This window comes from Haemaphysalis longicornis, unplaced genomic scaffold, assembly GCF_048455015.1.
Source record: "Haemaphysalis longicornis isolate Haplotype H1 unplaced genomic scaffold, Haemaphysalis longicornis Haplotype H1 scaffold_6, whole genome shotgun sequence".
Taxonomy (NCBI): Eukaryota; Metazoa; Arthropoda; class Arachnida; order Ixodida; family Ixodidae; genus Haemaphysalis; species Haemaphysalis longicornis.
The window spans coordinates 90,457,839-90,473,088 of NW_027526407.1; the positions used below are offsets into that span (position 1 = coordinate 90,457,839).

Below are 15,250 nucleotides of genomic sequence, written 5' to 3' on the forward strand. Positions count from 1 at the left end.
TTGCGTCTTTTTAAAATTTGTTCCGCAGTCTTTTGATGTTAAATCCGTCATCCCGCCGACTGGTGGCGTACCACAGCCCCCACCAAGTCAGGTTTACGCAGGGCTAGAATATGACTGTTCTAACATGCGGTCGTGATCACTGTTTAAGTGTAACACTGTCTAACGTTTCTCAAATGGCTACAAACCTGTGGTAATTGCAATGTGGTTACCCACTTCGCTCCGATTGCAGAGGTCCTGATTCAGTTGTCCGCTACATTAGATGCCTTCAAATTGGCGGCGGCTTTTTTTGCTGTACAACTGCAACAACAATACCTAGAGTCTTGCACTCTACGGCGAATATGGGAATTTTGCGGCAATGGCTCTCTTCTGGAATGGCAGACATTTTAAGCTCACCAAAAAGAATCTTTAGCCAATGACTCATATAGGTGCGTCTAGAACAGCAGTCGAAAATGAAAGGAATGCACAGTTGTTTGCTTTTACTTACTTGTTCGTCGGTGATCTTCTCTGTGAGTGATTGAACCGTCGTGAGCACGACGGCATTTTCCTGCGAAGCAGCGAAATAGCACTACAGTATACGAAACAAACAGCAAGCAGTTTTATATATATTTCCACAGTGCATGGAGAATACCTTATTTCAAAGGGTAATTTAGAGTACACCAGAAACATTGTAGAAATCAGGGCATATCTGAAGTTTTGCCAACGCAGTCTATTAGTGAAAACCGCATGGCAGCTTAGCATTGTTCTGTTCAGCTTGGTTCGCGGTATTGCTTGTTCTTATGACCGCAACCCTTCTGCAGTGTGATAAACGACCAAAGAAAATTTTTCTGAGGATTGTCCTCTTCCTTCGCATTTCCCAGGAGACAGCACCAAAAAATCTCGACAAGGACACTCTCTTTTCAATGAGTTTTCCTCACTGAGTTTTTCTGGGAAACAGAATGAGAGCATTTCTTTTTAGTTTTATAGCAGTTAAAAGGGACATTGGACTGCGGTCGACGAACCACAGCTGCGACTTCTGTGTTGGAATCAATATTAATAATAGATTGGTCAGTGATGCACTCTCGGTCATCACTTCCTTCAGCTGCCTCTTTTACAGTACGCGTGTATCCTAGGTACATAGTTTCGATAATTCGCACTTCGACGTTTTCGTAAACAAACCGCCTCCGACGAGACGTTGCACCTTGGGGGTCGATGGTTGCTGGCATTGGCTCTACATGTACGGGATCTCTTCAAGGTGGATGTAGCCTCAAAGCACTTGTTGAATTCGTTCAACGTTTAATTTTTCCGCTCATTCGTGAATAGAAAATGAAAATGATTGGATCGTACTAGTACACCCTTCATGATGGTGGCGAAGAAGCCTCAGCTGTCAGGAAGACGCGGCTTGCAGCAGCTGGCAGTCAAGTACTGCCGAGAGGAGCATTGGAGGTTGTGTAAGTGCTGGCGTCATATCATTTATTAAGAAACTCGATGCAGTTAACCTTAGATTTTGATTTCGCGTTTGCTTCAAGGTGAACACTGCATACGAGCAATGAAAATGGGTTTTGAGAAGCACGTCATGAACAAAAATGTGGAGTGCGTTCTGGGAAGTAGAATAACGCTCTTTTTCAGAGAGTACCTCGTGGTTACAAGATCCAATACGACGCGGCACGTGTACGGCATGAACAGAAGTGTACTAAACATCGGCTAAGATTAGAACGAGTAGAAGTTGTGGACTCCTAAATTTTGATAATGAATATGTTTGATTGAGCCCTAATTCGAATGGCTGGTCGATTCTTCTCTGTGTGTTTAGCAAAAAGTTTCCGTAATCATGTGGGATGTGGCGACACGGCATACAGTACTGAGACTACTGGAGTCAGGTCACCAGTATGAAAGATGAAAGGCCTTTGACCAATTGACTGCACTGTATGCAAACGGGGCGAATGTTTTCGCAGCACCCACAATCCAGTTCCCTACTCGCCATACCTTGCATCACATTGTAACCACTTTATTGAGGCCCTGATTCACTGTGTTGTTTCCAGGAGACGTTCCACAGTTCATCCGTAGGGCAAGGTAAAGGGCAGGTGGTAGCTCAGCCGTAAATAAAAAATAGTGGTCATCGAGCATTACCTCGGGTGCACCATGTCGTCGAACACGTGCTCATAAAAATTAGGCTATTTTCAACATGGAAGAAAATAGAAATATCCAGGTTTTCGCACACCTACTCAAACGCCTCTTCAAGTATTCAAGTGCCGCAATAGTCCAGAGGCTCCTTGTGTTTGACATTGTAAAAAGGATTAACAGATCAACTCTCCTATGGTGAAAGGGGACATAGGGGGTTCTATCAGATACATAAATCCGGCAGGAAGCACTGGGAGTGAGTTTCGTCAATGCAAATGGCGGCAAATTTTGGTTTAGGCATAGACGGCTGTGGGATCACATGACCAATAGTATATTTCCTGTAATCCCGCTACCGTGCGCCAGTCACCTAAATTTCTGGCAGCTAAATAGTTTTGCCGACTTCGACAGGAGTGACAATGTTATTATATTTTTGAGTGGTTGGGCAGTACTTTAACGCGGTTTTGTGCCACTGGCTACAGTTCACGATAGTGTCAGCGGGGTGGTACCCTTTGTCCAGGGCTCGAACGGCCTCTGCTGTTTTGCGTGCGTGTTGAATCAGACCCATTTAACCTTAAAAGCAGTCGCTGGGCAGCAGTTGCTCTCATTGCTCCGCATTAGGGATTCTGATTTTGAGGTGGGTCGTTGTGTTTTGGCATTGCCGTGTAATTTGGTAGAGGGTGGGTTTTTATTTTTCACAATGGGCATGCATCTGGATATCGAGTCCAATTAGGTATGCTAAGCAAGTTTAGAATTGAGAAAGGGCTTGTCTGCAGCTGTCTCCAGTCAGTGACTTCTGGCTTCGTCAATGATTTGTGTGGCGGAGGGTACCTTCTTTTGACACCCCTCCAGTATGCCAAAGTGGCCGAAGGTATTCCGGAGCGATTGGCGTTGGTTTTTCGAGGTCAAAATCGTCGGGTGGTTGGTTAGTAGAGTAGCCCCGAGCTACCCTGTTCGTTTCTGCGTTCCCCTCTTATCTCACGTGCACCGTGACCCACCGGATCGTGTGTTGAATCTTAAGTGGATTCTCAGGGTGTTTGGGTTCGCCACGTTTAGCCTAGGGGAGTTCACGGAGTGCCCGGTAGATTACTCGTTTCCTTCTTAAAGCATGCGCAGTCCTCTTGCGATTTGGAAATTATAAGTGACCCGGGAGCCTTCCGCCACTGAGAAAGCAACAGCTATCTCCTCGGCGCCGGTCACCGCAATGATGTAGCCACACACAAGGGCTCACATGAAGATTTGAGTCAATGATCACAGCCACCCGGTGTCATTTCTTTCCAACTTAAGTGGCTGCGTCCACGTACACTGTGTTGTTCCTGGAGGAGAATGCGCGGCGTAAGAAATGCGCTCTTACTTTGCGCCCGCCCTGATGGAGATTGGGGTCCCCATTTTTATGTATTGGGGCCACGCGGAAGTTCTGTGGTATGTCGTTAGGACTGTGTGTGCCCTTTGACATTTCTCTGATATGTTCCTTGTAACGCATTCGGCAAAGGGGCGCCCTATCCGTCAGTGTGTCCGTCAGCGTCTTCGTATGGGTCCAGAGTTGGGCTGATTTATGTTCTTAAAATTTGTTATGGACCCCAATATTCGGAAGCTTTTCTGTTGACGTGCATATCGCTAGCCTTAGCGCCGTCCTTTACGCTCTTATAATTCGGCATGTTGCTCTTTCGAAAGGTTCCTGTTCAGGTAAGGCAGACTATTTGGCGCCTTCTGACTACCAAGCCCCCAACAGCTCCAAGACATCTTTTTCTCATTTTATGGTGCGTCGGTTTGGAACTAGCGTTAGTATTCTGTAGATCTGCGTTGACGTGGTTTTGAGCAATGCTAGGGTGTGGGTATTGCGTTGGTTGGATTGAATCCACACCTCTAGAATTCGTGCCGTTGTTTTTTCTGGTATCTCTTTGCCCTCGATGTATACTTTAATGCTGAGATGTGGGTACACGGGATCAGTTCGTTTTAGCCTGTGCAGCCTAATGCGGAATATTGCAGACTTTTGTGTTGAGCATTCGAGGCATCTTTCGTGACCGTGCTGTTCGATGCATGTGGTTTCTGCCTGTAGCTTGGCTTCCCTTTCCTTCATGGAGCCCTTGGTTTCAGTTTATAATATTATCCGCGTCCATGGCACGTATAATGCCGCGCCGGTCTTCCTAACTTTAGGTGAAGCATATCATCGCTTCATTAAACAGTAGCGGCGATATTACAGAGCTCTGGGGGTACCTTTGTTTGGTATCTAGAATTGTCACAGTCAAAGTCATCTATGCCTGTTGGTATGATCGGATGGATGATGTTATAAAACGCTGCTTTGTTCTCAAGGGCAATGACTATCCATTCACTCTGGTAGTTATGTTCTTCAGAACTTCCTCGTTCAGTTTTAAAAGAGAGCACAACTTGTGCTTAGTGTATTGCTCGATATCCGAAAAACTTGTGAGGGAACAATGCGTGCTCTTCCGTACGGTTTTGAAGCCATTGTGTTATAGTAGCTCGTACACTTTGCCGTGGCCAGATTTGAGCGAAATCGGTGTAAGGTTCCCAAGCTCGAGCGTCTTTCCGAGGGTGGGGTGAGTATGACCTCCGGGTGTTTCCACTCTATTGCAACAGTCTCCGCCTCGCAGTGTGCATTAATGAATGCAGATAGCCATTGGATGACATAATTAGCTAAGTTGCGTATGATAGCGTTTGCTACTCTATCTGTCCCTGCAGCGGCGTTTTTGTCTGTACTCCGTATGGCTGCATATACTGCTCCTTCTGTAAAGGCTCTGTTACGTTTGGAGTTCTTGTTCTTCTGCATTGGTCATTGCAACAAGGCTGGCGATGATTGGCGAATCATTTCCCCCTAGTTTTGTCAAGTCATTCAGATTCAGTGTCTTCAAACGGGTGTACGAGACTGCCAGAGCTCTTGTGCTTTTTTTTTCATGGGTTTGATCGGATCTATGAGGGCTCTTAGATTGTTTCACGGTCGCGAGGTGCCCAGAGTTCCAGCTTCACCGTCTGTGAAATGTTCCCTCTTGAGTCTGGGAAATTGAGTGGCGAAAGTTGCTGCCCTATCTGTGACCTCTCAATCTTGAGCTTCAGCTTCCTGTTCTGCTTTTGGCATCTTTATCGCTTTACTAAGACCCGTTTGGCTTCCCAGAACCGCAAAAATATCCGTCTACTTCGGGAGTGCATGCTGCACGTTGTATGCACTTCGTGCAATCTGGCGGACGTCTCGAAAGGTGCTGCACCACACCACTCAGCAAGTGACCTTATTTTTTCAAGCTAACATTCTCCTTTTGTTCTCAATGAGAACTATTCTCTAATTTTTGCTTGTACCATTCTTTTTCTAACACCTCCAGCATTTATTTGCATGTGTAGTATGCAGTTCTCACTTCCTAGTGTTTCTTGTAGCTTCTCCCATGAGCTGTTCATATGTATGGAAAGAGTATGTGTTTTGCAGACACTATTGCCAATGCTTGTAGGCGTTGCTGGCTCCATTATAAGCTGGAGTACAGAACCATGTGCTGCCTCGGTGATAGTTCTGTCGCGAAGGCTACGAGAGACGTTCGAACTCTATGACATGCACCCAAAATATCCAGCCCCGGTTTGTACCACGCTCGCGGCGTTCGTGGCTGCTTACGCACTCGCGCCGCGTGGCCCGCACTCAGTGCTTGTCACTCAGCCTCAGCGCCATCGCTGCTAGAGCGCCGCCACTGTTCTTTACCTTGTGTCTCTCATCGGTTATCCCCAGCTGAGGTCACAACCAATAAAGTGTTCAACGTCAATTAACGGGTTGTTCTTCGCTATATTCGGGAACAACTTAAGTACTGCAACCGCTCATGTAGTGTATCCCTAGGCAGTATCATCGAACCCGTATGTCATTGCGCGAGTGCGTTTTGAAATGAGATTGCACATAATGCATAACATGGTCTTCTTTTCACACCTTGTCTTTTTCTCAATCGCTACAAGAATATAAAATAACATTAATTGACAGAAGTCCCAAAAACCACTCGTGTCACGTTCGAAATACTCGGACTAGGTCACTTTCTGCGCCTCACACAGCAACAGCCGGCTCTGGTAATGATGCGCAGGGGCATTTGCCGTTGTCGTTATTAGGTTGTCCCACAGAAAAGGTTGCACACTCCGTGGAAGACATCGGCGAACTGAGGGTTTTTTGTCGGTGTGGACCGTAGAGGTTGACAACAAATACACTGCTTTTGCAAGGATGTTTCTCGTTTTTTCACGACAATTTGCGCGATCCCGTATTCAACATTGGTATTTTGTTTGACGTCACGTCTGATAGCTGTTGCCGTGCTTTCTAGCACGGTTTCCACTTGGCCCCCAGTGTCCCCCTCAAAGACCTCGTACCTTTGTAGGGGGGGTCTTCTTCCAGTTCTCTGGACCGCCATTACAGTAAGCGGCATCAGGTGTGTATTTATAGATTTTTGAAATAAGCCTTGCTTTCTCCTTTACCTTTGGGAATTCTACTACCATAAGCCTAATTTGTTTTGGCCTGCCCGGCTAGTGTTTTTTAGGCTAGTCGTGGGAGTTAATTCTTGTGCCTGGATTCTTCTCGCCGTTACGCAGAGGTACTAAGACTGGCCTGTGCTAGGAACTTTTAACCTTGTCTTTGACATTGCTTCTAGGCAGGTGCTTTGTGATCGCACCGTAACTTCGTTGATTTGTGCAACGAATTTTTGTGTCATTTATTGCGTCATTTGCTTCAAATGGTGAAAAGTAACTGTATGCTTGTGAAGCAGGTAAACCTGCTTTGGAGGCTGTTTCTTCTTTCACTTTCTTGTTCTCACAGTCTCGTTGCGAGTGCTATGTAGCACGACCAGGCGCCATGATTGGCAGGTGAACACAATGTTCATTTGCGACAGAACATTGCTTTGAAGTGCGAGGTAGTGCAGAACACAGGGTTATGCTCCAGGAAGAAAAGTTATCTGGCCACCAAATTAGGCAAATACCTTCTGGGTCCGGGATCGCCACGCTTACGCGTCAGTAATTTTTCAACGTGGCTTCTCATAAATAGGCGTTCGCATTGTCTCTGGCACCAGTCTTGGCAGCCACCGCTGGTGCAGTAGAGAGATAGGCCGCATTTGTTTGTCTAGGTCAAGGTGTACGATACACCGAGATCAAGTTCCTGTTTTAGCCGGGATAAAGATAAGCAACCGTATGAACTTCTCATAACCGCAAGCCATCACAACAACTGATGGTCATTGACTATGATGAAAGAACTTCAATAAACAAAAGAAAAACTTTCTGAGCAACAAATGATAGCGAGGAAATTTTTTCTCTAGTTGAGCAGCTTTCAAGCTATGAAGAACGTGCCGCTCCGGTATTCACTTGCTTTTCACTTCTGCTTTATAATCAATGCCGTGCGGAATCTTTTCTTGGTAACGCTGGTACAGATGACAGTCTAAGCCTTATGATCTAACTGTCCGATGCCAAGCACTGTGAGTACGCGTTCTTCAATTCGCAGAGTTACGTGGTTGCTAATGCACTCATGTAATTCTTTTATTGGTGGGTTAGAGCTCCATTTATGGACGAAATGTTACTATTGTAATGTAGGCAGTCGCACTCATCCAGGGTATTTGACTGTGCTTTTGTGCGATATCTCCGGGAAAGTTCTGACTGTAAGTTCCTTTTTTTGAAGATAAGGGGCGTTCAGCGTATTCTTCTTGTTTCTTAACCCGTAGCAAAGAGATTTCCCTCGTCCTAAGCAAATGAACAAGTTTTGCTTCACCGCAAGGATATCATTTCTGGAACTTGTATTACGGCTCTCTCTTAGTCAAAGTCAGTGCTCGCCTAAAGTACAAGCAAAATGACTGCGTCCAGGAGATTGGAGATAGAGACAAAGAGAGAAAGAAGGCTTCAAGAATATTGCGTAGATGTGACTGAGGCAAAGAGTTGGTATCATGATCATTATAAACATCATCATCATCATCTTCGTACTGTGTAACCTCAGGGCAGGACATTGATCTCTCCCTTAGATATGCAATAATTTTCGGCCTGTACTAACTACTACCCATTTACCTATGTAAATTTGTAATCGCCTCTGCTCACCCAACATTGTGCCGCCACCTGCCACGCTTGCCTTGTTTAGGGATTCATTTATGACCACCGGTTCCTATTGCCTGCGCATTGCATGCCCTGCCTACGCCCATTTCTTCATAATTTCTTCTAATATGATCTTCACACGTGTTTGTTTCTTGACCCACGCCGCTCTCTTCTTGTCCTTTAATCTTATACCTATCATCTTCCGTTGCACTGGTCGCTAAGTTAACCGCAATTAAAATTGAGCTCTTTTAGTCAGCCTCCAATTTTCTGTTCCGCAGGTGAATACGGGTTAGTTGTAGCTAGTATACACTCTCCTAAGCAGGGACATTCGTAGGGTTCCTGGGTATCTGAGAATGCCTCCCGGCGGCACTCCACCTCATTGTTATCCTAATAATTATATCTCTCTAATGGTTGGGATCTCTCTTAATTACTGTGCCTAAGTAGTTATACTTGCTCAGAACTCCCACTTCTTTGCCACCCCTCTGAAACCGCTGCGCTCTCTCGAGGACATTGAGGATTACATTAGTTTCGTGCATAATACTTTTCAGGGCCCCCATTCAACAGGGCTTGTCTAGTACGGTAATCTTTTTTTCGAATTCGTCCCCCGAATCACTTCGCAAGGCAACGTCATCAGCAAATCTGCGGTTTCTGAGGTGTACTTTATAAAACGTACTTCCACTTTTCCCAATCCAATGCCTTTTCTAAACATAAATATGCGGTGAATAAAATTTGAGATTGTGCAATCTTGTGTGCCGCACCTCCATATAGGCATTTTACTGCTCTCCTTATGGAGTACCATGGCAGCTGTGAACGTATTGTAGATTTCCTCTAGTATTATTACGTTATGCTCCTCTACACCCTGATTCCGCCATGCGGTTAGGACTGCTGAGTTATGCAGGCATTGCAAAGTCATACTGAGTCATGCTGAGGCATGCTGATACCGAGTTAGTTGCTTCCTCTGAGTCTCACGAAGGCTTTATACAGTCGAGTCCACTTATAACAATACCGGTTTTAACAATATATCGGATATAACAATGGACAGCCGCGGCACCGTCAGCTTTTCATTGTATTCTATGGCAAAATAAACCGCTGATAAGAATGCTGTCATGATGCAATATCGGTTATAACAATTCAATGTGGGCAGTGGAACCAACCCTGAACGAAACAAAAATGCAAAAACGCTGCGACAATGCCACCCCAACCCCGCCTATTACGCAAAAGGGCATGAGAGCATACGCGCGGCGGCCAGGCGATAGCGCAGTCGACCTCGCACGCGGCCAGTGCGCGCCGAAGAGGCTCGCATGCCACCGCTGCTTTCCCCTGCCACGCCGACGCGGAGAAGGAGGAGGACCGGATGGGCGCCTCTACGGGCAGTGGGGCAGTCCATTCTGAGGGTGCGCCGCCTGTAGAAGCGCCTAATCCGCCGAGGCAGCAGCGCTGTGTGCACTGTGCCGACCTCCCCTATTCTTCGCTAATTTGGCCACGTCTCCAGCTCCGCCGTTTGCACGTGTTCCGAGTCTGGTGCTTACCAGCGTCGTTTTCCTTGCCTGCTGTCACTGTTCCTGTTCTGTGGTCACTGTCTAAGCAACAAAGTTTAAGCAACTTCTCCCTCATTAAGTGCTCTTGTTTATCATGTTCCCCTCATTAAATGCTTAAGTTTGTCACGTTTTCTTTGTTATTTTCGGCATAACCCGCATATCACAATAATCCGTTATAACAATATTATTTTCATGGCACCTCAATATTGTTATAAGCGGACTCGACTGTATATGCATGGGCCCTTTCAAGCAGTAGGTACGTACTCGTTCAAATAATCGAAACCGCGCTCATGAGTGAAAAACGTCACTGGAGACTTGTATACACTTTAAGGCATCACCTAAAATTTGAATAGGCCACCCGGGGTGATGAATGTGGCTTTCTATCGGTCGCGCTCCTCAACCTCAGTTAGCCAGGAGTCCTTTCTTAGGCCAATCAGCAAGAATTGACGGACTTACGAGAATCGATCCAAATTTTTATCAATGGGTGACAGTTATTGAACGTAGTTTTTGTTATCCTATCTGCAGCCGCTAATAATGCATGCAAAACCTTAGTTTTCTGTTCTTCCTTGAAGCCGCAGGACCAACTCGGGCGAGGGCTTACTCGTAAGTTCAGTGGCATTGTCTTCGGGCATGTCGGTCAGTGGCTTATGCATGACTTTTCTCTCTCAAAATAACTGAGTAGGTTGTTAATTAATAGATGCATCTCATTGGCGCTATATGTCTGTTTGCGACCGTGGTTTATAAAGATCTGATGACTGAAGCGCAGCAGTCAAGGAACTCGTACAGCAGCTGTTATGGCTCTCACAGATGCATTGGGGATAGCTTTTGGTCGATGTCTCTGGCAACACGCACAGTTGGGCACGATGAAGTTGTTTAAATGCTTAAATTTGGTTCCTCGAAGATGGGCGGTAAATTTGGGCATCCTTTTAAAATGCGAATCAGCTGAAGCCAATGCATATAAGCTTATATTTGGTTACTGGAGGAAGGATGGTAAAGACGGGCATCCTTTGCAAATGCAAATCAGACGAAGCCAATGTCTTGTGTAGTACAGGACTCGCCCAGACATTTCCAGACAGGAATTCGTAACACCGATTGTAAAGCTCTGTTATTCTCCGCGCAACACCAGTTTTTAAACCAAAACTGTCTTTGCCTAGCTGGTTGCGACCGTATGCTAGAACGCACTGAAGCAAAGTCGGCTTTACAAAATTGGAGGGCACATTAAGATTACGGGTTCTCACTAAAGCAGGTATTACTAGGAGAAAAGAATGGACAGTGAGCCACTGCGTTATGCTCATCGAATTCTAAAGATGGTGACTCTCAGTAGTGTACGTAGCCTGAATATTCTCGTTCTCGGGTCCGGCTGGGAAACCATCACTTCATTTAGACTTTCTGGTGCCTCGTGTCCAACCCAGCCGACCCCCGTTGCTGTTGGGTGATAGCTATCATATAAGTGACGGCAGGCTGATCACGTGCTTTGTGACTGGGCAATGAGGAAGACAAATCTGTAGCACTTTATCCTGCACACAGGGTACGAAAGAAATTTTAGCTGTGGACGTGGTAGGATAAAATATCTTGCGCAGCTGCCCTGTTACAAAGTTCCGCAAGATCTCAGTAAAAAAACTAGTTGGCAACGTTTGTAGATGACTGTAGTGTAATAGCTCGTTGAGGCATTGGTAATTCTGCGATAAGGATGCCTGTTGGCTGTCAAAATCCACTCGGTATTTTTTGCTTCCATCCCAAATGTACACACGAGTGTCGTCGTAGTCTGTAAAAGTTCTTCCAAGTTCTTTTTCCTTGCCCCTGCTCAGTCCACGCAACGTCTCTTCGCCTTAATTTGGGTCGGCGCTACAGAATAGCAGCACAACTTCAAAGTTGATCCCTGTATTGTTGAGCACATGGTTTGTGTCCTTATGAAGATCTTCAGCAGTTTATAGCAGTTGTGGGTAGTGTAGGCTCGCCCCAGGAAATTCACACCACAATATGAATTGGTACGCGAAATTTTGAGGTTTTCAGACTAGAGTCAGGCTTCCGTTTCTAAGGAATAGAAGCTTTGCCTGCAGCAGTTTGAAGACCATGCATTTTGACGAACGAATCATTTGTTTATGAAAGCAGGTATTCATGTCTACAATAGCCTGTCCTTGGAATAAAGCAGGCGTTCTCGGACGATACTACAGGACGCAGCAGACGAACGGTGTTCTGCTTGTTGCACCTGGTAAGTCGTTCTCGTGCGTCTGGTAATTCTAGTCTCCTCTCAAAGCCGTTTCAATTCCAGGGTGTTCCCTAACAATCAACGGCTTGTGCGAGTCTGACTTGAAAGATGCAACCCTGGCCAGATTTTGCTCGGTTGGCAGGCTGTATAGAGCCATTCATCATCAGTAGAGGGTACCCAAGTCCTCCACCAGCAAATCAAACTTTTAATTTAGGGAAACAAGCATTACTGGACGCATGGTGGTTGAATCGAAAATATTGATACGCGGTAGTCCGGTATCTACAGAAGGCACAGTAAGACCGACTAAGCGCCGTCCAAGCAAGGGAACCGAAGTCCACACGCGTCCCTCTCAGCGTCTTCTTTCTCATCCCTCTTTGATGATGCTTCCGACTTGACAATGATGTCTCGTAACAGAACCCCCCTCCGTTGAGAGCACCGTCTCGGTGCTGCTCAGGGCATAACTCTAGGCTGGGAACGGTAGGGCTTTAGACGGACGACATGGACGATGTCAGTCTTCGGAGGGCGCGATGAGTCAGCCAGAACGACAGGGGTGATTTCATAGTTTACAGCTGTCACTTGGCGCAGGACACGATAGGGGCCGTAGTAACGGGTGAGCAGTTTCTCAGAACGCCCTACTTGGCGCGCAGGACGCCAGAGCAGCACGAGGGAACCTGGTTCAAAGTGACGGATGCTGTGGCGTCGATCGTGACGAGACTTTTGCGAATCATTGGATGACGTAAGCTTGGTGCGCGCTATGCTGCGGGCAAAGTCAGCCAGGGCAATGGCATCTTGGGCATAGCCAGAAGGCGGCGTGTTGTCTTCGATTAAGGTGTCTAGGGGCAAGACCGGCTCTCGACCGTAGAGGAGGTACAAAGGCGAAAATCCGGCGGTATCATGACGGGACGAGTTGTATGCGAAAGTAATGAAAGGTAAAGCAATGTCCCAGTCGCGATGGTCATCCGAAACGTACATGGAAAGTGTATCCGTTAGGGTTCTGTTAAGTCACTCCGTAAGACGGTTGGTCTGCAGATGGTAGGAAGTCGTAAATTTGTGCGTAGTTCCGCAGGAGCGAAGGATGTAGTCGACTACTCGCGACAGGAAGTTTCGACCGCGGTCAGTCAATAGCTGACGAGGAGCACCATGATGGAGGATAACCTCGTAAAGGAGGAAATTTGCGACATCAGTAGCGCAGCTGGTTGGAAGGGCCCGTGTTATTGCGTAACGGCTCGCGTAATCAGTGGCCACTGCAATCCACCGATTTCCGGCCGCAGACTGCGGAAAAAGACCAAGCAGGTCTAAACCAACGCGGAAAAATGGTTCAACCGGTATGTCCACTGGCTGAAGAGGGCCCGCGGGTGGCGTCGTGGGTGCTTTCCGACGTTGGCACTTGTCGCATGCACTGACGTAACGGCGAATAGAGTGGTAAAGCCCTGGCCAGAAGAAACGCCGTCGGACACGGTGGTACGTTCTTGAAACTCCTAAATGACCAGCTGTTGGATGGTCGTGCAGTTGCTCCAGGACGTCCAAACGAAGGTATTCAGGCACAACAAGGAGCAGCTCGGGACCTTCCAGGCGTGCATTCTTACGATAGAGCACACGGTCCTTGAGTTGGAAATAACAAAAAATTCAATGCGGCACGCACACACACAGCTGGCTGGCGCCGCATCTTTTCAAAGTGCTACGAGTTGTGCCGCGCCTCCGCCAGATGGCGCCACGGGTCCCGCGACCGAGAGAAGACGCCGTGAAACATCCCCCCGGCGAGGGGCACGATCAAATGCAGAGCATTTCCGGGAGCGCACGACGTTAAGTAGTTTGCGTTACGTTAATGTTGTTGCACTTGTGGCAACTGCTGACGAGAGAGCGCTCGTCAGCAGTAATTTGAATGAGTCGATATAAGGCGCGTTCGTAGCGTCCCATTCAGTGTCGGCTTTGTGGTGCAGTGGGTAGAGCACCATGTACATTGCGTTCCGCCCACAGGGTCGAGGCATCAAAACCGGACGCCGGATAGTATTTGTTTTATATAGTAGGGAGGCGTGCGGACAACGACGGTGCCGACTACGGACGTCAACGCGGGTGACATCGTGAGTTACTGAAATGCTCTGCATTTAAAATCGTACTGATGGGTCCGAACAGGAGTTATTCAGGCGTTCAATGATCTGGCGCAAAAATTCATCCTGGCGCTGCTCTTTACCAAAGTGGAGGGAAGAGGAAATCACCAGAAGGGATGGAAATGCGTTGGAAAACGTAGTCTCAGGAGGTTCGACAGAATAGCGCGACAGACAGTCGGCGTCTTGGTGCAGGCGGCCCGATCTGTAGACGACTGAATAAAAATACTCCTGGAGGCGGAGAGCCCACCGCCCGAGGTGGCCGTTTGGATCCTTCAGTGATGCTAACCAACAGAGCGCGTGGTGATCCGTCACATCGGAAAACGGTCGGCCGTAGAGGTATGGACGAAATTTGCCCACAGCCCACACAAGAGCGAGACACTCCCGTTCTGTGATACAATAATTTCTTTCTGCTGGAGATAGGAGGCGGCTGGCGTAGGCGATCACGCAATCCTTGCCAGATTGCCGCGGAGCCAGGACGGCTCCAATGCCATGGCCGCTAGCGTCAGTCCCGATTTCGGTGGGTGCAGACACATCAAGGTGGGCTAAAATGGGCGATGTGATGAGGAGATGCACTAATGTGGTAATGGCTTTGGCCTGTTCAGGGCCCCACTGAAAGATGGTGTCCTTTTTCAAAAGATCGGTTAGAGGACGGGCGATATCAGCAAAGCCTCTTATAAAACGGCGGAAATATGAGCAGAGGCCCACAAAACTGCGGACGACTTTCGATGAGCGGGGTACAGGGAAGTCCTTAACTGCTTTGATCTTATCGGGATCGGGCTGTACTCCTTGAGCGTCGACGAGGTGGCCCAAAATGGTTAGTTCACGCCTCGCGAAGCGGCACTTCGCTGAATTGAGCTGCAGTTTGGCCTGACGGAAAAGAGCAAGGATTTCACGCAGGTGCTGGAGATGAGTCTCGAAGGAGGGAGAAAACACGATGACGTCATCCAGATAGCAGAGGCAAGTGGACCATTTAAATCCGCGCAGAAGAGAGTCCATCATGCACTCAAAACTGGCTGGCGCGTTGCACAAACCGAACGGCATAACCTTGAACTGGTATAGGCCGTCGGGTGTGACGAAAGCGGTCTTTTCTCAGTCCATCTCATCAACTGTAATCTGACAATAACCTGAGCGAAGGTCTATGGAGGAGAAGTATTTCGCCCCATGAAGGCAATCTAGGGCATCGTCGATTCTGGGTAAAGGGTAGACATCTTTCTTGGTGACCCGCTTGAAGTGGTGGTAGTCCATACAGAAGCGCCAGGTGCCGTCTT

The 15,250-nt window shown here is 47.5% G+C and overlaps 1 protein-coding gene across 1 annotated transcript in view; it reads right to left on the reverse strand.

Annotated features, from left to right (window-relative positions):
- Nucleotides 1-327: 327 nt before the first annotated feature.
- Nucleotides 328-15,250, reverse strand: part of LOC144143135 (uncharacterized) — a 53,856-nt gene continuing 38,933 nt past the window's right edge. Inside the window, exons 18-19 of the mRNA XM_077674942.1 lie at nucleotides 485-544; nucleotides 328-366 (exon numbers count right to left, since the gene is read on the reverse strand). Coding sequence (XP_077531068.1) covers nucleotides 328-366; nucleotides 485-544 — 99 coding nt within the window. The remainder of the gene's footprint in view (nucleotides 367-484; nucleotides 545-15,250) is intronic.